At 49.9% G+C, this 25,780-nt stretch overlaps 1 protein-coding gene across 2 annotated transcripts in view; it reads right to left on the bottom strand.

The window, feature by feature from the left end:
* The window catches only part of grm6a (glutamate receptor, metabotropic 6a), a 57,245-nt gene that overhangs the window by 6,672 nt on the left and 24,793 nt on the right, over positions 1 to 25,780 (bottom strand). Inside the window, exons 3-11 of one of the 2 annotated variants that reach the window (XM_088623765.1) lie at positions 22,982 to 23,198; positions 18,624 to 18,759; positions 17,974 to 18,128; positions 16,718 to 16,858; positions 14,986 to 15,186; positions 10,014 to 10,153; positions 6,739 to 7,362; positions 4,048 to 4,359; positions 2,397 to 2,647 (exon numbers count right to left, since the gene is read on the bottom strand). In XM_088623765.1, the coding sequence (XP_088479891.1) occupies positions 2,405 to 2,647; positions 4,048 to 4,359; positions 6,739 to 7,362; positions 10,014 to 10,153; positions 14,986 to 15,186; positions 16,718 to 16,858; positions 17,974 to 18,128; positions 18,624 to 18,759; positions 22,982 to 23,198 (2,169 nt within the window). In that variant the 3' untranslated portion in view covers positions 2,397 to 2,404. The remainder of the gene's footprint in view (positions 1 to 2,396; positions 2,648 to 4,047; positions 4,360 to 6,738; positions 7,363 to 10,013; positions 10,154 to 14,985; positions 15,187 to 16,717; positions 16,859 to 17,973; positions 18,129 to 18,623; positions 18,760 to 22,981; positions 23,199 to 25,780) is intronic. The other variant, XM_088623764.1, reaches the window with a different exon arrangement.

Below are 25,780 nucleotides of genomic sequence, written 5' to 3'. Positions count from 1 at the left end.
TTCCACTGATTCGATTCCACTGTTCATAATGGGAAATTAAAGTGCCATAATCCCAGTGATCGCTCGGCAGAAGAATGTAATCATTTTTAGACCACTGGTACTCTGAAATTGATGACAGGCATTATTAAAAGATAGTTATCGAGCAGAACCAGGTGAAGCCTCCCTATTTGCCCATGTCATACCACACGTGGCTGCTCCTCACTTTTTGCACAGGCCCACAGTGTGGGGCTCACAGCCTCCAGAGATCAAGATAACGAACCTCCCCCTTCACTGGGTCTGAGGTCTTATCTTGGGTTGGGTGACAGGTGTCACTCAGAATGACAGATGATTTGCATTTACATATCAATCACAGGGAGAAACAGGAAATAATTAAATATGTTTTTAAATGTTATTGCATTATGGCGGCCGTTGTTCATTGAACATTGTGTTCTCCACACATTCCTTTTTCTGGGAAATCCTTCCCAGATGTAGCTCAATCACTGGATTCCCTCAAGGAAGGAATGCTTGGAGATGATGTACAGTAGCTCAGGGATGGGATTCCCTTTTGAAAGGAATGTGTAGAGATACTGCAGCTCAATTTATTCTTAGCAGAAAAGTATTAAATAGCCCAATTATGCTATAATTGTCCGATTAATGGTAACAATTTGTGAAAAAAGAGCTGAGCTGCTCTTCAAAAATCAAAAGATGTTTCAGTCTGGAGGAGCGTGGAGCTCAGTGTGTGTGTCCTGTGGATTTCTGGTCACACAACAACTGTAATATTTAATTCCACCAGACAACGGCTGGGGATCCGAGGATCAAAGAAGATTAAAGATCTCTGAACGGAACCTGGGGAAACTATTTGAAGAGCTGAGAATGTAAAGAAAAGAATCTGCCAAAATTAAACCCATATCTATTTGTGGGTTATTTTTGTCTCTGTCAAACATATTTTCTTACTGTGAGTCACATGAGCAATATATGAGTAATAACAGAGTAACGTGCTTGTCAAATAACAAAGAAGCTGCTGTTGTTTACACTGAACCCCACTGCAGAACTCTCGAGCCACGTCTTAATTAAACAAAACAGGCAATAACAAAACAGATCCCTGAAACAAGAAATAAATACGACTTTTGACTGCTGCAGTGCCACAACGTTCCAATGTCCCCTGCAGCCAAATGAAGGAACGCTTAACCGATGGGGACACCTGATTTGCTGTTTCCAGGCAGCGTGAGATGAGGAGAGCGCTCAGGAGGTTCGTGCCTGGAGTGGAACTCTACCTCAAGGTGCTTGAACTAATTCTTTTTTCTACTTTCATAATTTATGTGAAATATTATTTTTACACATTTGTGCATCAGCACAAACACAACAGAGCATCTACTGTGTTGATACATTATTTAGTCAGTATGGCTGTATGCTGCTGTTATTACGTGCTGGTTTAGCGCTAATGAGAGGAACTGCATGGAACTCAGCACCTTGGTGCGAGAGTAAAGCAGGGAAGGAGACAGTGACCAGGAGAGAAGTGGGGGACAGGGGGACGTCTGTGCAGGGGAATGATAGATCCTTTCAGAGTGAATAAATAGTTCAAGATAAAAAGCTGCTGACACAGAGAGAGGTCAAAGGGCGCTGGTTCAGGGCACAGGCTGAGCACCTGTGTTGTGTCATTAGTCCACTTTACGGGACCTTCAAATCTAACGAGATCCTAGAACTACAGGATAACATATAGAAACTAAATAAATTCCTACTACCACAGGATAACATGTAGGGATTTTTACATAACTGTTGTATATCTTGTACTGTAACTGTAAGATAACATACAGTATACAGTAGAAACTATATCCTATGACTGACTCAAACCAGCTGGGTCTGGGTGGCCTTACTCAACCTCATTACTCTCAGATTTCGACCCCCTCAGAACTCTGCGTGCTCTCAGTGTAGTCGGCTGGACATGCACTGCTCCTCCAATCTGGCCTGTTTGTGAGTTAGACGTCACTTCTCATTCATCTGTTTCCTGAAAGAAGCCGGTTTATCGGCTTCAACAACATGGCCAGGCCGGTTTGTGCCCTACTCCCGCAACCCTTTGTGTAAAGAAATGCCTCCTAGCTCTTGGTTATAAGTATACTCCCATGTGCTACTAGAAAAAGTAAATCAAAAGTCGATGATAAAATCAGGACACTCCAGTACAGACTCTCAGCTGCGGTGTGCCAGTGACGGGGCCTGGGTCTGAGCCCACTTCTGTGCCTCCCCTGCGGGACAGCAGGAAGATCCCGCTGCAGTACTGAGCGCTGCATGTGAGCGGAGGGGAGGGGGGGGCAGGCGGCGGAGGTACTTACTCCTCAGGGCCAGGGAGACGGAGCAGGAGGTCTGGGAAAGGCAGCTCGCCGGCAGGACACAGGTAGAGAGAGAGAGAGGCGGATACGTACTTGCTGAGCTACTTACTGTCCTTGCTCTCCTCCGGCTTGGCCTCGCCGTTCTGCTTGTCGCTGGACTTCTGGGACAGGCGCGTGGACATGGTGGCGGCCTGCGCCACGGCCTTGAAGCTGCGCTTGCGCTTCTGCACGTTCTGCTCGGGGTGGAAGATGATGACGTAGACCTTGGGCACGTAGAGCATGCCCAGCGACACCGAGGCGCTCAGGCTCATGGACACGGTCAGCGTCGCCGTCTGGATGTACATCTGGCCAGGAGGCAAGGGCAGAGGTCACGACCAGGGGCCGGTGGTCTGCACGAGTCCTTTCTGCGGGCACGTTGAGAGTGCGTCTCGGCCAACGTGACCAAGGACCGGAGCAAGACCCCCCCCAGGCAAAGCCGGCGTCATTGGCGCAGAAAAACCTGACATAACGAGCTGAGCTTGTAAATGAGTGAGAGGCTTGAAGAAGTACGAGGTCTAAAAATAAATAATGAAAACCCTAGAAGGCATAATGCCCATTTCCACCTCTTTTTTTTGCTCGTTTGTTCCTCCTGTCTGAAAAAGCCCATTATGACTTAAAAGCCTCTTCGCCGAATTAGGAGGACTCAAGGAATTCTGGGACGCATGGGTGAGCTGAAAGCACTGCTAATGCAGCCAACACAGAAGCAGTGTCGTTAGCTCTTGTGGGTCGTGTGTGTGGTGAAGTGGGGAGGGGGGAATCATCCATTTTTGCTGGAGTGAATTAAAATGGAAAATTAGTGCTTTTGCCCGCACTTTATTTTTGTTTTTAAAAACAGTTTTGATGCATTTTACATTCCCGGTGTGTTTTACTGACACTGAGTGATCCCAGGCTGGCGCTCGGCAAGGCTCTGCTGTGATGGGGGCACGTTAAAAAAGTGAGTCATGAATTTCTTTCTCGGGGTGACCTGCAGCTGCTGTGGCTGCAGAATCTCCGACTACATGCGCTGAGATTTGCAGACTAGACCTGAAGTGGGAATTTACTATAAAAATCTATTAAAAAAGTAAAAATCTATGTATCTCTGACTTAAAGAATACTCTTGCAGGTCAGGGTGGGAGGTAAGAGCAGCACTCACAGTGAACTATGGGTATTCAGATCAATTAGCTCTTTGTCCAATCACAGTGCGGGATTTACAATCTGTCTTGTATCTCAAGTCCATCGCCTGTTGCATTGTGATTAGACAAGGGACCAGTTCATACTAAATTCCCCCTGTGCTCTTTTCAGGGGAGGCAGATTCTATCTTTGCACATCTTCTTCCTCATCCCTTTCTCCCGTTTCACCCTCCTCCCTTCATCTCCTTAATCTTTTCCTTCAGCCTTCTTTGTCTTTCTCTTCTTCATCTTCATCTTCTTCCTTATCGTCATTTTCTTCACCATCTTCATCGTCATCTTCTTCCTGGTTATCGTGTTCTTCTTCTCCATCCTCATCTTCATCCCCTTCTTCGTCGTCTTCCTCTTCATCATCTCCATGTTCACTATCATCATCTTCTTCCTCATCATCATTTTGTTTTTCTTCATCTCCTTCTTCACCATCGTCTTCCTCTTCGCCCTTGTGCCGGCCTGGTCTGCATTTGAAGGTGTCTCTGGCCTCGGCCTCGACTTCGCCCCCTGGCGATGGACCCCCCCCTCCCCCCCAGGACGGCTCTCACCTTCTCGCTGGACTGGGCCGTGCCGAAGAAGATGGGCACGAAGGCCAGCCAGACGATGCAGGTGGTGTACATGGTGAAGCCGATGGGCTTGGCCTCGTTGAAGTTCTCGGGCACGCCCCGGCTCTTCACGGCGTACACCGTGCACGTCACCATCAGCACGATGCTGTAGCTCAGGCAGCAGATGAGCGACAGGTCCGACATGTCGCACTTCAGGATCCCGCGGGCCGACTCCGGGTTGGGTGGGCGCAGCTCCTCGTAGTCGACGGTGGTGTGGGGCGGCACCACCCCGAACCAGACGAACACCCCCAGGACCTGCGCAGGGCCAGAGAGAGAGGGGTGTGAGGCCGGGGCAGGACACAGGAACGCAGGACAGTGGGACATGTCCTGTTCTCTACACTGAATCCCAGAGAGTGAGCAGGGCTTGGTGGGGGGCTGTAGGACTCCCTGCTGCACGCAGAAAAGAAGTCAACTCAACACAAACATAATAGTTAACTTTGTCCTATACAGAGCATTTAAAAGCAATCATTTCAAGGCTCCTGATGTAGGTGGTGTGCGTCTATACACCTCCAATACTGTATGACCACAGCTGGTCTACTGGTTAATTTCCTTCATTAAGAAAGAAACGTAAGATCAGATCACTTTATTGGCCATGTACAATTTCTTGTATAGAACCAGCTTGCTCTCCATGAGACACACAGACAGGGAGAGAAGCTTGGGGTCAGAGCACAGGGTCAGCCATTTATACAGCACCCCTGGAGCAGTTGGGGTTAAGGGCCTTGCTCAGGGACCCAACGGAGTAGGATTCCTCTGCCGGCCACGGGATACAAACCGGCAACCTTCCAGCCACAGGCGCAGATCTTTAGCCACAGAGCTACCACACCTACAGTAGCTACTACCTACCAAACCGGCTAAATGCATCGAATGAGCTCCTACTGTTTGTAAGCTTGCTTATGTTCCTATGTTCAAAGCAGAATCTTTTCTAACATCCATATAATCCATATTCTATTGTAGCTACCACATAATTCTGCAGAAAGGTTCCTCCATCCAACTTTCCTGGAGTCTCAGCACTTTTGGAAAAACTCACAGCAGTGGGTATGTCCCCCGGGCTTGCACTCCTGCGCTGAGCACAAGGGAGGCATGGCTAAGGACTTCAAAGACTGACTACCGAAATGCCCTGGGTTTGTCATGGATTTACTGCACACAGTATCAACGTAAATATCAGAATGGGCTGTTTAATCATTGTGATTAAGGATGGATTTGAAAAGGTCTCAGACGCTTTTAAGGGAAACTTTAAATGTCACTCCTGCTGCATTGGCTGCCTCAGCAGTCTGTGCTCCTGAGCATCAGTTTGTACTCCGCAGTCCCTTTCTCTGGCTGGTTCATGAATATGGAGATGCACAGCTCTCCTTGCGCCTGTGAAAGGTCTTGCAACAGCAGCCTTTGTGACATTGCTGAGCTGGCAGGAGTGTGCAGTCAAGGGGTGAATCTGTCTTGTTTCTTATACCACTGTGCAGCCATCTGCACGGTCGGGTCAGTCAGGACCTCAGTATAATGTCCTATCTGAAGGGCGGCGCCTCCTGTGTACGTCACCCAACTGGGGATTGATTTGGAAATCCAGGACCAGGGGGAAGAGCGCCACCTACTGGTCCATTAACATCTTCTCATCAGCAGCAATCTGGTTCTCCTCAGATGTTTCCCATCCCAGTACAGACCAGGTTCAGCCTTGCTGAGCTTCCGAGATCTGTCCCGATCAGGCTACAAGGTGGGCTTTAAGAATACGTAAAAGACATGTAAACTAACACCCATTTTCTTCCCACTTCTTCCAACACAGGGTCATGGGGGAGCCAGAGCCCATCCCAGCAAGCACAAGGCTCAGGGCCGGGTTCCCCTGGATGGGACAGCAGTCCATCACAGGGCACACACAGACACAGACACACGCACACTCCCATCAAAGCCAGTTTTCCCACAAGCCAGGTAAACTACAAGTATTTTTTCAGACTGTGGGAGGAAAACATACAGGCCAGTAGGAGGCGCTCACCCTGCGGTCTGTGTGGGTCCTAATGCCCCAGTATAGTGACGAGGACACTGTACTGTAATAAGGTGCCCTGTCCTTCAGATGAGAGGTAAAACTGAGCTCCTGACTCTCTGCAGTCATTACAAATCTCAGGACATTTCTCAGAAAGAGTAGGGCTGTAACGCTGGTGTCCTGGACAAATTTCCCCTCTGGCCTTTACCAATCATGGCCTCCCAATAATCCCCCTCTCTGAACTGGCTTCATCACTCTGCTCTCCTCCCCACTGAGAGCTGGTGTGAGGGGAGAGGACTGGTGCATCATTCGGGTGGGAGCTGCACACTGGTGGTAGTGGGATTCCCCATTACCTGTAAAAAAAGCTTTGAGTGGAGTGTCCAGAAAAGAGCTATATAAGTGTACGGAACTATGATGATGAAACGCAAAAGTAAACTCCACCCACAGGAATTCAGCTCAGGGCCCAGTCCTGCAAGGCAGCAACACTGACCACTGGACCACTGTGCCACTCGTACATCCCTTACAGTGACACCTGAATTAGTGCATCACTGACAATTTACAATAAAGCCATTTTCTGGCCTTGGCCTCAGCACGTGGAGCCCGCCGCAAAGCTGAAATAAGTATTGGCGCTGCCTGGCGCTGCTGGCACACCTGAGCGCCCTCACCTGTATGGAGATGAGGATGAAGGTGATGACCAGCTGGGAGGTGGGGCTGATGAAGCGCGGGGGGGTGACGGACTTCTTGCCCTGCTCGAAGATTCGGTAGATGCGGTTGGTCTTGGTGAGCAGCGCGGCGTAGCTGATGCACATGCCCAGGCCCAGGAAGAGGCGGCGGAAGGCGCAGACCACGGCGCCCGGCTCGGCGATCATCAGGAAGGTGATGGCGTAGATGAGGAAGATGCCCGTCAGCAGCACGTAGCTCAGCTCGCGGCCCGAAGCGCGCACGATGGGCGTCTCGTTGTAGCGGATGAAAGTGACGATGACGGACGTGGTGGCCAGGATGCCCAGGATGGCCAGGAACATGGGCAGCATGGCCCAGGGGGAGTGCCACTCCAGCTTGATGATGGGCGTGGGGCGACAGGCCGTGCGGTTCTCCGTGGGCCGCATGTCGAAGGGGCACATCTCGCAGGAGAACTCGTCCACCTGGTACTGGTAGCCATCGCACAGCTCGCAGTGCCAGCAGCATGGCACCCCCTTCACCATCTTCTTCCTCTCGCCCGGCTGGCAGGGGAAGCTGCAGACAGAGTCAGGCACCCGCTGCTCCCCACCCGACCACTGCATTTCCTCCACCTGGGAGGAAGAGCGGGGAGGAAGAGGAGGGTTTAATAGCACACACACACTCCGCCCCACTGCGGAGCGCAGCTGCAGAGACACAGGGGCAGTTAACACACACACTCCGCCCCACTGGGCAGCAGAGCTACAGAGACACAGAGGGCAGTTAACACACACACTCTTCCCCACTGCACAGGGGAGCTGCAGAGACACAGGGGCAGTTAACACACACACTCTTCCCCACTGCACAGCGCAGCTGCAGAGACACAGGGGGCAGTTAACACACACACTCTGCCCCACTGCACAGGGGAGCTGCAGAGACACAGGGGGCAGTTAACACCCACAGTCTGCATTCACAATCTCTGAAAGACAGATTTGATATTAAAAGCTATCATGTATTAAATTTCTGCAGAGAGGGAGAAGGGGTGAGAGACACTGGGCTGTTCCTAACGCTGGACCCCAGTGTACAACAGCAGTGCAGAGAAATGAACATGAAATATTTTTCTAAGGGCGGCATGACAGTGCAGTGGTCAGCAGTGCTGCTTTGCTGCGCTGGAGCCCTGGGTTCAATTCTGGACCAGAGGTGCTGTCTGTGTGGAGTTTGCATGATCTTTCCCGGTTTGCGGAAAGACAACAGTTCAAAGACACACTGTTGGGTTAAGTGGCTTCTGGGAACACTGGCCCTGGTGTAAGTGTATGTGTGTGTGTGTGCCCTGTAATGGACTGGCGTCCTGTCCAGGGTGTACCCTGCCTTGCACCTGTTGCTTGCTGGGATAGGCTCTGGCTCCTCTACAACCCTGAACTGAATGAAGCAGTTAGAAAATGGATGGGTGGATATTTTTGTAAGAAATGAATGCTCAACCAAGGCATAATGTATGCACATATAATAACAGCAGCTGCAGGAGGTTTAGATTAGTTTCTGTTTCTGTTCGTTTCGTTTCTGTTTGGTCCTGTAACAAGCAAACAAGGGAGAGACCCTGGGGCAGTGACAGCTACCACTCAGTCCAACTGGCACATCTGTGGGAGCTGGGAGGAAACTGGGGGCATCTACTGCACTGAAAAACCCATGTGAATAAGGGCCTGAACATGCAAATCCACACAGACGGTACCCAGTCCAAAAACAAACCCAGAACCCAAGAGCTGTGATGCAGCAGCACTATCTACCAAGTCACTGGACAGCCCCTGGACTCTCACGATTTCTTTTTTCAACGCAACGGGTGTCCCTCTGCAAGTGGAACACTCTCACCAGGCACAGATAAACCGAGTTTCAAAGTTGGAGATTAAAATTTCGAAAAGATTTGAGGAGGAAAAGCTTTGGAGAGAGACACAGAAATTAGGTTGAGTGTAAAGGCCCATCGGGCACTGGGAAATTGATTTAAAAAATATTTTACATAGTGAAATGCAAACGTTGTTAGTTCCAGACGTTTGGACAGCACACATCAGTACAAGTTGCAGTTATAGTCAACTAAGCAGAATTAACTGGGTAAGACAATGACAGAGCATCCTGAGTGAATCACTGTTTTTGGTAGTTTGGGTTCAATCCTTCCAGAACAGTATTCAGTTGTATTTTCCCCCCACACAGCCTCACACTGTGGTTGTAACAATGTGAAATGTGAGAGTGCCTGCATTATTGACAAAGCCTTCCCTAAGCACAGTACAGACGGTTGGGGCACTTAGCCTGTACACTGTCCAGTCCACTATGTGACAGTCACAGCTCCGCACGGGGTCGTGCCCCCCGCCGCCCGTTCTGGCCCCCACACCTGGGGCGCGAACCCGGGTCTCCGGCGTAACGCCACAGGGCACCAACCACATGAGCTAAAGGAGAACCCCCCAGCCCAGGCAGCCGAGGACTCTGCTACGCGCAGTGAGGGCGCTGACATCACCACACCAGCTCCGCTACAACTGTAACAGTTTGCTATAGTGATGATCAATTATTATCCATTGTCAATTATTATCAGGTTCAATAATGCAGTACAGGGTTGGGCTATATTAAATGATAGCAATGCAACACAACTTGAAAGCTAATACACACAGAAACTCAATTTCGATTTTAATGTTCTCTTTCTGCTCAAGTGATTGAGAAGAGGAAAAGTTAGAAAGCTAAAAGATCCAGATCTAGATTCTGGCGACAACGTGGGCACAGAAGGACAAAATTGTAAAACTTACTAACAAGACCTCGTATAGAACAGCATGAGCAATCTTGGGCACCATAATAGAGAAAACCTAAGGTTACTATGGAATCGATCCAAAGAAGACTCATTCCAGGCCTTCAGGGAGTGTCCCACATTGACAAGCTGGAGGAACTGAGTCTCTTCAGTCTGAAGGGAGTGTCCCACATTGACAGGCTGGAGAAACTGAGTCTGTTTAGTCTGAAGGGAGTGTCCCACATTGGCAGGCCGGAGGAGCTGAGTCTCTTTAGTCTGCAGGGAGTGTCCCACACTGACACAGACGAATTCAACTCAGCAGACTCCTCCAGAGTCAACAGAGAAAGTTTAACAAGAGGACACAGGTGGAAACTACAGGGAAACCCTTTAAAAAGCTAAGGATAGCAGAGAACGCTTCTCTTTGGTAAAGTAACCCAGTGATGAAGTGAAGGAAGCCTGCCTTTGAGGATGAAGCACACAAATTAAAACCGAAACCATTGGTGCAGATAAAACTCTGGGACTTACACTGAGCCGCAGGTGGTTGGTCCACTGGCCGATGACTTTGTACCCTGGCAGGGTGGTGTTGGACAGCTGGTACTGGAAGATATCGTAGCGCCCAGGAGCATCGCCGTTTTCATTGAACATCACGCCCGTGCCTGCGCTGCCTGCACACACAGAGACAGCCACAGGTCCAGTGAGGCCGTGCCGAGACAGGGCCGGCCCGCTAAAGCCATGCCACCACACTCTCGTGCAGGCCCACAGTGAATTCTGGGATTGCCAAAGTTACGGTTAATTGGGTTTGGTGTCCCAAACGCTGGCGGTGTAATTAATGAGAGTGTCGTGTAATAATGTAGTGTTCGTGCATTGTTGCATGCTTTTGCAAGTGTGTAAATTACTGGATGTTTTCTCGGTGAGTTCATCCTTACTTCTTATAAAGAAATGTCTCCAGGAATGTTTTCTGGGCCACCTCATGAGGCAGATGGCTTTTGGAGAATGCTTTAAAGGTGTCTCCCTCAAATGTCTTAATGAGCCTGGCCTGTTGGGCAGAGGGATTGAGGGCACCAGGGCTGGCACTGGTTTCCTCCTTGCTCCATGCTGCACTCATCTCCACGTGCCTGTGAGTGTGTGTGTGTCCTCATCTGCCTGTCTGAGGAGTGAGCTGGTGTGACACACCTGCAAGAGGGAGCTCTAAGGACAATCACGAAGGGCACCAGGTTTCTTAGGTAGAGATTCTGGAAAGGTAGACTCCGATTTTGTTGGGGGACAGGGGCAGATTGATGTTACATCCTCAAAGACTCTTAGACCGAACAGCGAAACCCCGCAGACGCCTGGTGACACCTGGGGATTCTGTGCAATCTGCCCTTTAACCCCCAGGGGCTCCGTGTTACAGCGCAGTGGGCACGGCAGAATTTCCTTTCCGCTAGCCTGCTTTCCTGACTTTAAGCTAAAGAATCCAAACTGAAACACAGAAAGACTGCTGGCCGCAGGTCTTGCTTTCTCATGCACCAGAGCAGCCAGTGTGAGCAGCAATAAAAACTAAAGCAAACTGCGGGCCTGTGCATCCCAGCGCCCTCCAGGCAGTGGTTTCAGCGCTGGCGGCGGCAGACCCAGCCGTGACCCAGCGGAGCTGGACAGCCCCCATGGAAGAGCTTCTCCACGGAAGTCGGCTGGAGTGGAACGGAGCTTTTCTATTAAATAAGAAGGAGAAGAACTGGAGGCTTCACAGAGAGGCGAGCTCACAGAAGGAGAGGCTGCCCCGGGGACAGCGGCTGGGCTTGAGAGATCTGTGCACTCTCTCCGCCTCGCTGCATTATACATGACCAGAGACTGGCTGCTCAGGTTCTGTCTCCCCTGCTGCTCCCACACACACACTGCAGGCTGCTGCCCCCGGGATCGCTGCTCTTCCCTGACCCACTAAACAAAGCAAATCCCAGCCCGAGCCCCTTGCCAGGCAATAGCCCGCTTGGTCATGGCTGCCCTGCAGACGTGAATGCTGATGCCCGGGCATTATTCATTCTGAATTTCAGCACAGCTTTATTTGTGTTTTTTTCCGCCCAGCTTGTTGGTGCAGTGTTTTGCATCCCTTCACCTGCACTGATGTGTGTCTCCTTGACAATGCTGATTGCAAACAATGAGCAAACACAGACTAGAAGTACATACTGTACATTTCCTATTATTACACCTCTGCTAGTGTATCACAGTGAGGCCATGGGCACTGGGGGTGCAGGCAGCGGTTTGTTGCTGAAGTTTATCTAGAGCAATGTCTTCCAATGGGAATTCAATGCACTTTCTGCTTGGCGTCATCTGGCTGGGTGACAGACACAGCGAGACATTCAGTTTTTCTCAGTATTAATGCAGCTCCCCCTAGCTCCCTCTTGCTTCAGGCTGACTTCCAGTGGAGAAAAGAGAGGAACTTCCTTATACGATCTGACAAGAGCGAACCAGGGAGCGCTTGTCTCCGAGGGCTGGGATAACATTGCGGGGGGAACGTGTGCTGTCTGACACAACCGCTGTGCGGTATTATGGCACCATGGACTGTAAATTGCACAGAGTGTCCTGGCGCTGAACCACGTATTCCATATCCTCAGAGGGATGTCCTGCCCTTAAACCCTCCAGGGGACTGGGCAAGCCAATCCAGAGGTCTTCTTCAGCATCAAGCGTGAACCAGAGGAAGTGCACTTAAACTGAGCAGAGGCGGCACTTCCTTTACACAAAGGGCTGTGGGGGCGTGGAGCAAGCTGGCTAGCCACATTGTTGAAGGTGAAATCCTGGGGCCTTTTTACTTTTTCACTGAATAATGAGAGGCGTAATGGAAAAAAAACACATTCATTCTAAATCTAAATCAATAGTAATCTGCTTTTTTATTCACAATGGCTTGTGTGATTTGATTTCAATAGAAAACCCAGGCATAAAACAACATTCCTTACTGAAAAGAGAAGAAAAGAAAACACAACGTTTCGGCTGTGGAGCCTTCTTCGGGTGTCGAAGAAGAAGGCTCCACAGCCGAAACGTTGTGTTTTTCTTTTCTTCTCTTTTCAGCCTGGATTAAACCTTTACTTGTTCCTTTGCAGCCTACACATGCTGATGCAGCTCCCTACTTGAACTACGAATAAAACGACACTGTTGTGTTCTGGCCTCTCCAGGTGCTTTCAGCCTGCTGTTTGTGGCTTAGAACCCTTTCTTACACCAGATATCTCAATGGAGAACAACATCTCTTTGACAACCTGTGTGCTAGGGGTGAAGCTCCCTTCGAGCTGTGTCACATGGCAGCAATGGAGAAATGGGAAGCTTTCAACTGGGAAAAGAGATCAGTAGCCGAGTCCCAGACAATAAGCTCTGGTTGCTCAGATCTGGGGTGAAACTGGGTTCAGTGTACTGGGTTCAGACAGGCTGCCGCTGTTGTTAAAAGTCAGCTTCAGGTTTGGTGACGTATTTTTACGTTCATTTAATAAGCTTTGCAGGACGGAGTGGAAAATGCATATCTATAGTAAAGAATGCTCTTCACTGCACTGCAGCTCCGCCTCACTCTGCTGAAACAGTTATTGCACTGATCAGTCAGGCAGCAACACGATCTTGAAGCAGAACTCTTCTCAATGTCTGTGTCATGTTCGTAAAAGCACTTTCTGCTTGGCTACGCCAAGAAAGGAGGGGCGGACTAATTCCCAGTGCAGAGCTTCCCAAAATCCCACTGGGGACACTGCTTGACCTCTGTGCAGTACAGTGCAATCTTACTGGTCTGATCACATCTGTAAAGACGAGCTGTTGGCAGCACAGCGACCATTCGTTCGAAACGGAGCCTCCTCATCCTTTGCAAGCCACTCTAAAAAGCAGTCTCTTGAGCTACTGTCTGAGCTTCAGCTGGAATTATGCAGATCATTGAACTGTTCCTACACTCCATTAAATATAACAGTGATAAGGCACTCCTTTCTTAGTGCCTGAATAATCTCTCCTCTACAGCATTGCTGTGTCTGTTTGAAACATGCAACCCTCTCTAAAACACCCCACTGAGTGCCCCCCTGGCCACAGAAGAAGAGAGTTTCAGACGCCCTGTTCCAGTTCTTTCAACTGTATGAAGCAGAGCTTGTCAAAGGTCCAGACCTCAGGAGGCTGCACAAGATAAAAAATTGGGAAGTAAAACAAGAACACGCGGACTGTGAATCTCATGCGTTAAGACAGTGGGGTCTGGATCCCGGACGCTGACTCAACGTGGTGAGGATTTTAAAGGAGTGTTGAGGCACTGTCTTGCTCAGCAGCCGGGGGGTTAGTGGGTCTGGGCCTGGAGAGGCGGCTGTGCAGAGCTCTCTGCAGGCTGGCTCAGCCTGACACACTGCCCCCCTGACAGCTCTGCTCCCTCACCATGTGCTAGAAAAGCCACTAACCCAGAGCAAGCAAAGGGGAGATTATATGACTCTGACGCCAAAAGTCGGATTAACATTTCTTTACTATCCAATGGGCTGTCGTCACGACACTATTTTTAGCTGACATATTTGGAAACTCAGTGTTTTGGTCTCCTGACTCCTATTTTGTCTTTCCCCCCTGCTGCTTCACGTTAATTGTTATTAACGTATTTGCCTGTCACTTTTCTCCAGAGCGACTTACATTCATACCCATTCATACTGCAGGACATTTTGTCAGCATCATTCACCGTACCTATCTTTACTGCACAACTGGGTCTCCAAAGAGCTGCCTGCATTGTGACCCTGTGCCTTATCTGCTCTGTCTAAACCTACTGCCTCTTTTTTTTTTATTTATTCCATCAGCTTTTTGCTGGGTCTTGCACTTTGTCAGACCACTCTGCCCAGTGTAACACAATGTAATGGAGTTTTCTAGGAGATTAGAATATTGCAATACATCTGTAATACTATTGGATTAAACCTGAAACCTATGCAGTCAGTCTAAGAGGGGATTTACAAGTATAAAGGTAACTCTTTAAAACGTTCAGTCAGTGTGCATGGGCATGTGGTGCTGGGAGAGACCGTTGGCTCATCATTGTCTTTTGTTAACAGAATGCCTTCGGGCCTCTGGGAGGTGTCTGAGATCACTTCCGAGCCTGACGCCCAGTCAGCTTGTTCACCTGCGGCTGTTATCTGTCACCTGCTCTCCGGGGCTGGTTCGAGCTGTTGGTGTCTCTCCTACCTCACTGAAAAGCTCCGATGGTGAGCAAAACCAGCTTTTACATCTTTGTTAATTCCACAGGAAAGCCAGGGTATTCCCAAACCGGGGTATTTTGCAAAAACAAATCTCTGTGCTGTCAGAAATGTAAGAAAATACCAGTATTAAGCTAAAAGTGCTATAGTGTATCACAGCATGGCATGGCATATGCACAGTTTTTTTACTGTGGTATTACCTTGCTTAAACATAGCATTAGGTGTTTTCCACTGTGCATTGATTCTCTTTGCCACCCTGACCCCTGTGACTGCAGATTGTGGCAGAGGGCATGTTGCTCTGAAAGCGCCCCCCGGTGGAGTCTGTGGGAAGTGAGGGGCTGGCGGCTCACCGTTGAAGTTGACGTTGCGGATGTACTGCAGCAGCAGCCTGCCCTCCATGGGGTCCATCTTGTCACAAACCCCCGCCGCCCCGGGACACAGGTCCAGGTGCATGCTGTGCAGGGCGTGGGCCATGGCGTAGACCGCGTCGATCACAAACTGCACCTTCCCTTCCTGCTCGTACGGAGAGTCCCGGCTGATCCGCTCCTCCCCTGGGTGAGGGAGAGGAGGAAAGTCAGAAAACATCCCCCACCCCCTCCTTCTGCGAAGATAGAAGCTTGCTGGGGTTTGACTTGCCAGGGCATCAGCCTGCAACATAACAGCAGCTGCAGTGGCTTGCCAGAGGCCGGTGAGCTTGAAGCGTCATCGCTGAGGACTGCACCTGTCCTCCTGCAGCTGCTGTGGGCCCCTGTCGGAGCAGTGCGATCACAGGGGGAAGCCGTGGGCGAGGTGGCCTGACAAGCACACGTGTCTGAGGATGCATGTGCTTCCTCTTCTTCCACTCTCCTGCTGACACGCCATCTTTGATGGCTTCAGCGCTGACGTTATTACGAAGGGCCACTTCCACAGAACAGGGGGTAAAACGTAGAGAGAAGTTGATATCATAAATCTGTGCACCGGAACCGAGTTAACACTGCTGATTTAAATGCTCCATAATCGGTGCCACGTCCCGTAGGCATAGAGGGCATTAGTGGGAATTATAACAGGATCAATGGAGTGGAGCCCCAGTCTGCTTCTCTCACAGCAGGCTAGCAAGAGGCCTTCAAGCTTCTTTCCAATGCAAATTCTAGTACAGTGCCTGTTCTCAGGCAGAAAACAACAGGCTTCAGGAGTCTAATGATCAAGAATACGTCTGTGACTCTGGAGTGCCTGTTCTTGTAAAAACATTTCTGGCCTTTCTTAGGCTTATGCCAGCAAAAGTCACAAAGACGAAAATGCTAGCTCTTTGTTTCACAGGCCATTTGCAAGGTCGACAAATTAATAAGCAGAATTAACCTTCTCCTTCTAAGGTCTGGATCTGGGAGAGCAGATCAGTTTTAAAAGAAGCCAGGATTTTGTGACCATGATTACAGAACACAGGATCAAACAAAATGCATTGCCAGGACAGAAACAAGGCTACCAGATGGGTCAGTTGTACTGAGAGCATCCCCTATTTTGGATTATGTGTCATTTCCAGGACACAGACAGTAAAGCAAGACCCATTTCTTGATAGCATTATTAATAATTTGAAATAGTAATGTGGTGAAGTAATCCCATTATAGTACTCATTTCATACGTAGTTTAATGTAGACCTCTTGGTTTACGCCAGACTGACATACATTTGTTACACACAGCTGGGACTTCGGTGGAGCAGCCAGAGTGATGGACTTTGCTCAAGGGCAGAAGAGCTGTGCCTCACCCCTGATCTGTTACAAGCCCACAGCCTTCACCACTACTCCACACCCTGTCGATGTGGGGCAAGTGGCCAGACTAGCTACAGAAAATGAAAATACAGGGAAAATGTATTTGTGAGAGAACCTCTCCCCTCCTCAACACCACCCCCTGGAGAGCTAAACACTGTCCAGCTGGAAAGTGGTCACCTCAAAGTGTGCGCTACCCAGACCTAGTTGTATCCCCTCGTGGCCCAGCTGTCAGGTCGGGAAGCTGCGAACCCTGCTCAGGCACCCGGAGAGCAGCTCTGAAGAAGAGCGAGGCTGCAGGCTCGGGGGACTCAGGCAAGACTCTTCCTCCAGGTGTGCTCACCTGTGCATTTCTTCCTGCCGTTCTCCAGCTTGATGCCCGGTCTGGTCAGCTTGCACTTGAAGTCGTCTTCCCAGAACTCCGCGAACCAGATGTTCCTGCGGTTGTTCTCCAGGGAGCGGGTGGTGAAGTACTGGTCGAACCCTGTGCCGCAGACACAAAGGCAAGACTGGCTGGGTTCCTTCAGCAGGCACTCTGAGAGGAGGGTGAAAGGTGTGTGTCCGTGTTCACACAGCTTTTTTCCTTCCCCTCTCCAAATTCAACACACTTCTTAGAAACACAGCGGAAACCTCCATGATCACACAGACGTAGCTGTACTGTAAATAGGTGTATTTGACCTCTACAGCAGAAAATAAAGGACTAAGTTGTTTTACAAAACCAATTGAAAAATGAAAAGGCAGATCTACTGTGTTCAAGAATTTTAACTTATCCTCTTGATGGATTGGGGCTGGGCAGACTTGGCCCTGGACTAAGAGATCATTTGTTGTTAGGTTTTCAATCTCTAGGACAGCTGAGAAGCTGTTAAATTGCTCCCATTAAGCCAATAATGAGCTGGTTTAGGTTTTTAAAATCTGCGTTAAGACACCCTCCGGGAACAGGATTGTCCAATTGAGTGATAGATGTACTGTGACATTTTACATCTCTATGGTGTTTTGAACGTGCAAGCTAAGCAGGTTGGTGAAGTCATGTCAGATAAGCCCTTGGCTGCCTCCAGCTGCCAGTAATAGCTGACATAAGGTGCTCTAAGCTAGGAGTCTCATTCCTGCAGGGCCTGGTGTCCTGTTTCCTGTTCCAGCCTGAGGGGTCGATCGAACAATTGACTTGGGTCGATTGAACGATTAATTATTATATAAAGGATTTTTCTTTAAGTTCTCTACAGTTAATTGGGGAAGACATTCATTTCATTATATAAAAAAACTATAAAACTCCCTATAAACTCCCCAGCGCCTGGTTTGAGGTGTTACAATTGTGCAGTCAAATAAATATACCAATTGGAGTAGAACAGAACCAGATAGACACTGGGCCCCCCGCAGGAATCCAGTCCATCACCTCTCTCTGCTCTAAGCCACACTGCTGACAAACAAGCCATTACCCTCTAATAGGTTAAACTAATCTTCCATTAATGGCACATCGATTAAAATAAAGCACATATACAGTAGCACAGAGGAATAAACCTTTCCGTGTCTGTAAATAGGAAGCTGAGCTGGTGTCTTTTACAATTGCCTGTGCCGTACTGCAGATGGATAGCCTTGTCCTACCCTCGATGGAGGCTCTCTTGGGCAATATGGTGACAGCGCCCTCTGCCACGTCCTCCTGGTCTAGAATAGGTGAGATCTTGGCACCCCAGCTGTCTGAACCCACAAACAGGAAGTGGCCCGTCAGGTTGGCCTTTTTCGCTGCCTTGAGGACACGCCTGCACAGCAGAGGAGAAAGAGCTGATTGGCTTGCTGTCCAGCCAATGGAGAAACAGGCCGATGGAATGAGTGCCAGAGCCCTGACTCCTGCTGAGAGGTCTAGAATATTAACACAGAACAGAGACGGACAGGCCAATCTGGAAACCTTCATTTCTGAGTTAAAAAGTCCTTCGGCGACCATGAAGTCGCTATTAATATGTCAACTTAGAACCTTGCTCATCAATCCAATTATCAGAAGTAATATTAATGAAATGATTAGCAGTCAATTAGCTATGAGTAATTAATAATTGGCAGGTAGGTATTGGCAATAATTGCAAAGTCAGGGCCCTTCCCAGGAACTTAGAAAGTGCTGGAGTATCGTTTTACACTCTAAGTGTTAGCAGATCAGTTCCCCGATCCAGATTCTTCAGGATATCCTGGTTTGGAGTCCTGCCTGGGCGCGATGTCCTCTGGGGATAGCCCCTCAGCGGGGACCCCCCAGGTCGGAGCCCCACCTGATGTCGTCCTCGTTGGCGAAGATGATGATGCCGCGTGCGTTGGACGTCTCCATCAGCCTCTTGATGATCTTGTCAAACTCGCCCGGCTTGGGCTCCCGGGGGATCTTGAGGGACTGGGCGATGCACAGCCCACCTTCCACACACCCCAGGGACAGAAGCAGAGAGAAAGCAAATACTGAAAACACCATCATTTACAATTCAGACCCAAGAAGGGGTCCAAACGAGGCTGTTTGGACCATTAGCTAACCGTTAATGGGGCCAAAGAGCTCATCCATCCCTTTCTCATTACATGTTGTTTTGTATCATATTGATATTGTGTTTCTTCAAGGGAGGAATTAATAAATTAATGGACCAAAACTGAACCAAAATCAGATTGATTTAGGAATCAGTGAACTGATTTACAAACTCGCATGACGGCCATTTTCTCCCTGGAGACAGCGTGAGGCCACTGGCAGTTTCGAGCTGTTTCACATCAAAAGTGTCAGGAAGCAGAGGAGTCCCTTCTGCCCAGCGGTCGTGCTGGCTCTTCCGAGGAGATCCCAGGGAGTCTGTCCCAGCAATCGGACCGGGACACTGAGCAAGCTCCTGCGGAGCAGCTGCCCGGAATTTCCACTTCTTTTCTCTACGTCCTCGTTTCTGAGCTGGGCTTGAAGTGGGCCTCAGGTCTGTCCTGACGAGAATCTTGGACACTTGAGCTCCATCCCCTCCGAGCCAGACTAGAGGGGCCCAGGTCCTGAGTACACTCCCGTTCCCCTGCTACACCGGGGGAAGAAAATCATTCTTTCACAAAGACGAAAGAAGAGTCAAGCAACCGGGTGGATAATTCTGAATGCACCTCCAAGACGCGTGCGGCACTCTTGCTGATTTCATGGCAGTGTCACGATCGCTACTCCTCCTCTTAAGGGCGCTCCAGCCCTTCCTTGTTCTGCCCCATTACCTGCACCTGTTCCTTATTCCAGCCCCTCTTTAGTTCCACCTTAAAAGCCAGACGCAGGCGTCACTCGAGGCTCCTCATTGAATCCCGTTTCGTGAGAGCCCGGGTCCTGCTGCGTCTGGCTCCGTCATGGTCTCAACCTTCTGTTCCTGATCCCCCCCCGCCAGTCCCGACCCGGTTCATGGTTTTAATTCCCTCGGATTGATCTTCTGGCATTGGACTGACTCTTCTGTCTTGGATGACCCGTTTGGATTTCTTCATGGACTGTTCGCCCCGGACTCACTCCCCCTGGACACCTGCACCCCTTGGCCACGCCCCCTGTCTCCGTACCCTCTCCTGCATGACTTTTTCCCCAGCGTTTCCTCACAATTCTGGATCGTGTCGTCTGCACAGGGGCCGGAAAGAACTGTTCGTGACAGGCAGTGGATGGAGAGCAGCTTGTCCTTTGCAGGAGAGGGTCCGGTTCACAGGGGAAATGAGCATGGACACATGCTGCACAGTTGTGGTGGGGAGGGAGGGGGGGATTATCACACTCTCTGCGCTCAAGCTCTGCTATTCTCCCACTCTGCGGATTCGTTCAAGAGCGCCTCTTCGCTGCGTGTCTATTCTTGGCCAGCCCCCTGGTGCAACACGAGTCCTCTGCCGCTCGCGGGCTGTACAGGCCGCGGATACCGCTGTCACTCGGCCTGGGAGGCTTGCCAGGGTCTGGCGTGACAGACAGGTCCCCCCACTGCATGCTTCCATACCAAGCCCCAGAGGCTGAGAGAGGAGACCCCCAGAGACCCCAGCACGTGCAGACCCCGACAGAACATGTGAGGGATAGCCAGACTGCCAAGGCAGACCACTGAAGACCTCTTCCTTCCTTACTGAGGCTCTGTCTTCGGAAGGATGGCCATGATCCCTGATGCGATGTGGGAGTGTGAGACCAAAAGGAACGTACAAGGGCATGTTGAAAGAATGACCAAGTCTTCGATTCTGAGGTGGGATTGAAGACCAAGGAGCAGATGTAAGCAATGTAGCATGTAATGGATTTATTACAATTTAAGGTGGTGCATTACCATGAAAGGAGGTGTGTGCATTGGAACTGGCTGCCATGAGCAATTTGCCCACAAACTATGAAAAATATGAAGAGGCGCCGACAATGAATTATTAAACCGCGGGAAGTTCTTTCTAAAACCCTTTCCTCCCATTAATTATCATTACACACTGCAACACCTCCGGCGAAGCAGGCACGGGCAGGAGACTCGGGACACATAGAGGGGCTTGTCTGCTGTGGCAGGTAATGTATCTGAGCGTGTTCTGTTCCCGCTGTCCTGCAGAGGGACAGGGAATGGGGCATGCTCCGGCTCTGCGCCCTCCTTTTGACGAGAGACAGCTCTGGCATCTCTGTTAGGCTTCTCACTGGGCTGGGAACATGCCAAGACACCTCATAAGACTCTTTAGTGATTTAAGGGGCTGGAGAGAGCTGTCTGCTTGTTGCAAGACCTGTCAGGCTTGGCCAGTTTGCATGTTCTGATGAAGGCTCTTCTGAGTCAAAATGCTGAGAGTCAAATCGATTATAGTGGGCTTAAAAGCGTGCGTCTTGCTTTCTTGTCACAATAGAGAACTCCACGTTAGTCCCACTCTTCTCGGTCTGGACCACAGTACAGTGCAGGACAGCCCTAAGAAAGTAGATCTGCACACTGGGTGACGTCATTTCGATGCTACAGCCTCTTTCCCTGCTGCCAAGTGCCTCCTTGGGGGATGGGACAGCCGCACAGCGGGACAGGGAGCACAAATAAATGCGGACGACATGCGTGATGGAAAAATAATTTTGTGGATTTGATCAGCTCTTTTACTGGAGGAAGAGGGGATCCGAAATGGGCCATTCTAGCTTTGTGTTCTCCAGTGAAGCGACAGATGCTCCACGTGTTCTGATACAGAAGAAATTCTGCCCTGTGGTGAAACAACACAGAGGCCCGGTTCTCCTCTTGCATTATTCTCAGTTTCCTAAGCTGATTCCATTACCCCTCCTTGAATAATGACTGCTTGTGCCTCAAAGGAGCAACATGTCGTATAAAAAGGCACTGCAAGATTGTCCCTCTAGGAAGAGCGCAGTAGATATCCACTGAAGCATAAACAACAGATGCCCCAGAAGGAGCAAAATCCCATTGTTGGGATTACAGTAGAATACTCTAAAATAGCTTTGCTTCATTCAATGCTGACGTTTCTTCTGACTTCCAAGACAATTGGAGGTATTGCTGCAGGAATAGAATTGTGTGCAGAGTAGACAAAGGTTCTGTATGCACCCATTCGCCGGTGGCTCACAATGGTTGGGTCGCCCATGAATGGGGTCTTACCAAATGCATTTGCAGGGATTTGCAGCCTGTGTTACAAGGCAGTGATACACTATGTGACACATCTCTGACATACTGAATGTATAGAATCAAGGGGATCTACTGCATGGTTCCTCATATGCAGCCATAATACAATAAAAGATCATTCTAAACATTTGCCGAAATAGGTTCTCTATAGCTGCCTGTGCAGGAGTGGGAGAAAGAGTCTGTTCAGCCTCTCGGAACATATAATTCTCCTACCGGACTAAGAGTTCAGTCACTGCTTGACTTTTAAATTCTCAAGGTGCATCCTCTCTGGACAGAGTGATGATCAGTCAGCACCACATTCTCAGGTGAAACAATCCAAAAAGCGATTGCAGATAAACCACAGGTGTTATTGGCTCCACCTGGAGATGTCACCTGGAATGGATGCACCCGGAGATGTTAATGGTTGGTCACCAGGAAGAAGGAGACATTTCTTTGTTAAAAGGGGGGAGAAGAGATGGACGTCCTGACCTGTTACTGTCCTGCCAGGGAAAAGCTGTGGAACCTTCACTCAAAAACCTCTCAGATGCTGGTCTAGATACACTCATTGCTCGACAGTCACTTTTCATTATTCTCTGGCTCTGATTACATCTGCAGTCTATCCACTTCCATAAACTGACCTGAAAATGAGTCACCCTGGACGTGGGATGGGAGAGGATGCAGTGAAAGCTTTAAGAAATACAGCTACTGTGTTTACTTCCTCTTCACATCTGCAGTCATTAGCCTTGACGCATATTCGTACAAAACAAAACACTCAGGAGAGACAAACAACCAGCCGCCAGTGCTGGGAAGAAAAGACAGCGAGAGAGTTGGGGTCAAGTGGGAAGGTGGGTCAATGCAGGCTGGAGTAAAGTTGGGGACACATCTAGGGTTGGGTCAGTGGTAAAACTGGGGACACATTTAGAGTCGGGTCAGTGGTAAAGTTGGGGACACAGTTAGGGTTGGGTCAGTGGTAAAGTTGGGGATACAGTAGGGTTGGGTCAGTGGTAAAGTTGGGGACACAGTCAGTGTGGGGTCAGTGGTAAAGCTGAGACAGCCTGGGTACCCCTGAGCTACGCTACCTGCCTCGCGGGAGATCTGCATGAAGGCCTCCACCCCACTTTCGCCGTAGTTGCCCTCGGAGGCCAGCGTGGAGACGTAGTTCCAGCCCATCGCCTTGACGATGTCCACCATGGCCTGGGCCTGGTAGGAGTCCGGCGGCACCACGCGGGAGAAGAAGTCGTAGCGGTTGTTGTCGCTCAGCTCCGGGGCCGTGGAGGCGTAGCTGATCTGGGGGATCTGCCACAGACCCAGGACAGAACAGGAAACACGGGCTGAAGGGAGAACACCGGGAATCCCTGGCGATTCCGGCGGAGGTCTACCAGATCCTCGGGATTTTGATCCACCCGATGCTGATAAAGACCAATTGCTTGTTTGTACTAACAGCACCCCATCTCACCTATCCATCCCATTCTCATGGCAGGAGGAAGATGCATATTCCTGGTAAGAGCTGCGACAACCAGGAGCCTGTCTCAGAAGCACAGGGTGCAAGACAGGGCCACACCTTACGTGATTTCACCCTCGTCCCAGATATGTAGCGGAGGATGAGTAGAACAGGCCCTACCATGTGCTTCCAGGACCTTTGACATGAAGCACTTTGGTAAGAGTAGGCTTACGGTCAGAGGCTGGGCAGGTTGGTGTTATACGGATGCCAGAGAAACGCCTCTACTGTCTGAAACGGACTGGATGAAGCACCTCTGAGGCAGGCAGGGCAGAATGACCTCACAGTGGTCCAGATCCCAGGCTTTTCCCCATGGAAACCAGCTGGAATCTGTGATTAACAGCCCAAACAGTGTTGCGGCACTCAAGGAAAACAATGCATGTTATCAGAACAGTGCTTCCCTTTTAATTACATTGAAGAACACATTCGTACAGGAATTAACATGCAAATGGATGTTAATGGCAACCAGTCTGAATAATAATGGATAAAGTGGATATAGTTTAAGTTCTCTATGGGTCCAAATTCCTGAGACACACTATCCAGCACACAGGGTTCCGAGACATTACTTGCAGAGTCAATGGAAAGGTGACATTTTAGAAGTGATTGCACTGAGCTTGCAAGCTCAGACACCTGCTTGTGTAAGTAAAGCACTGAAAGGGAATGAAAAGGCGAGTGTGTTTTGGAAACAGCAAGCTGAGCAGCACATGATGTTGTTTGAAGCTGTGCCGCTCAGACTCCTTGCTCTTTAAGAGTCGGTCTCTTGACTTCTCCACTAGGCTGAGTGGCCGATCGGAAGAGGGACTCGTCTGACATCATCAGACCTGACACACAACAGAGAGGGAGCAGCCAAGCACACAGCTGGAGCTGAAGAGGAATGAGAAGGGAGATAAGGAGCCGCAGAGAGAGAGAGCGCAGAGTACAAAGCACAGAAAGAGAGGAGACATTAGAAGAGGCAGAGAAGGGGGGCCAGCAGAGACAGAGAACAGAGGGGCATCGAGGCAGAGAGACATAGAGAAGGAAAGAACACAAAATCAACTAAGAAAGAAGAGAGATGTTATGGGTTGTGAGTACATTGAGTATGAGATAGACTTCCATCACTATTCCTAGACTCCCACTACCTTCCCTAGACTCCCATCACATGCCCTAGATCCCATCACCATTCCTAGGGTCCCATTACCTCCCCTAAACTCCCATCACCATTCCTAGACTCCCATCATGTTCCCCAGACTGCCATCCCCATTCCTGAATACCCCTCAGTGTCCTTGGCCACAGCAGCCCCTGGATGCCAGTCCTCTTGAGAACCAGGGGACTGGTGCCGTGAGACGGGTGGAGCTGGTGAGTCCCACAGGGACTGAAGCCGACTGGGATAGGACCAGACCGCTCTATCTCATCCTCCTCACCCGCTGGGCAGGGGGAGGAGATGGGGGGGGGTTGTTCTGGGGAGAAACGAGGGAGATAGACAGGAGAGAGACGAGGGGGGAAGGAAGGAGAGAGGGAGAGAACCATTTGACAGATTATCCATGTGGATTAGAGGGGTTTTAGTCAAATTAAGTTAAGTAGAGAAGTAAAGAGAGCGAGAGAGGGTTGCTGTTTCTCAGCTGTAAGCCATACAATATATTTAATACCTCCAGCAATACAGGGCTCACATATTCACATCTAGGGTGGCTTTAACCCCTTCCTCGGCTGTGCTGAAAGTCTGAGCTGCTGGATCCTGGCCTTTTTAAAAGAGGGCTTCCTCCACAGAGGTCACAGCCGGGTCTCTCCGACTGTGTGGCATACTTCCTGGGCCGGAAGGCCGTTGATCAAACACGTGTGTGCATGTTCGCTGTGGCGGTCTAGTTTGGTGAAACAGCAATCAAAAAAGCCTCCCCGAGGTTCAGTCCTGCTTCCGCTGAGCAGGGCAGAGGCACAGGAATGGGCTCCACCCCACCTGTCAGAGCCCACTCATGAGAGTGTCCTGGCTGGTGTGGGTGATGATACCTGGAGACACCAGGTGGCTGAAAAGGCCCCACTCCTGGAGTGAGGTCGTCACAGTCATCCGTCTAAAACCTGCCAAATCCAGACCTCTAATCACTGTAATGGCTTGTCGTCTCCCCCTCCCTCCCCAGCGTGACGGACTGCTCCTGTGCCTCTGCAGACGGGGCCAAGCCTGTACTAAACCCTGATATTACAGCAGGATGGCTTTTGAAGCATCATTTCCATGCTACAGAATTTTTCCCCACGTTGCTGCCATGTTACCATGTACGAACTCCAGAAGATTTCTTTGCCAAACTGTACTAAAAACATTCCTTTCCAGTCCTGCGTCTCTTGAATGGATTTCAGACTATTACAGCTGTCCATTGTCTGACAGAAACTGGGGTACAAATATCGGCACAGAGCA

This window comes from Lepisosteus platostomus, chromosome 3 (assembly GCF_059453375.1).
Source record: "Lepisosteus platostomus isolate fLepPlt1 chromosome 3, fLepPlt1.hap1, whole genome shotgun sequence".
NCBI classification, from domain to species: Eukaryota; Metazoa; Chordata; class Actinopteri; order Semionotiformes; family Lepisosteidae; genus Lepisosteus; species Lepisosteus platostomus.
The sequence above is the reverse complement of the archived record's forward strand: the minus strand, read 5'-3'. Positions and strand labels throughout refer to the sequence as shown.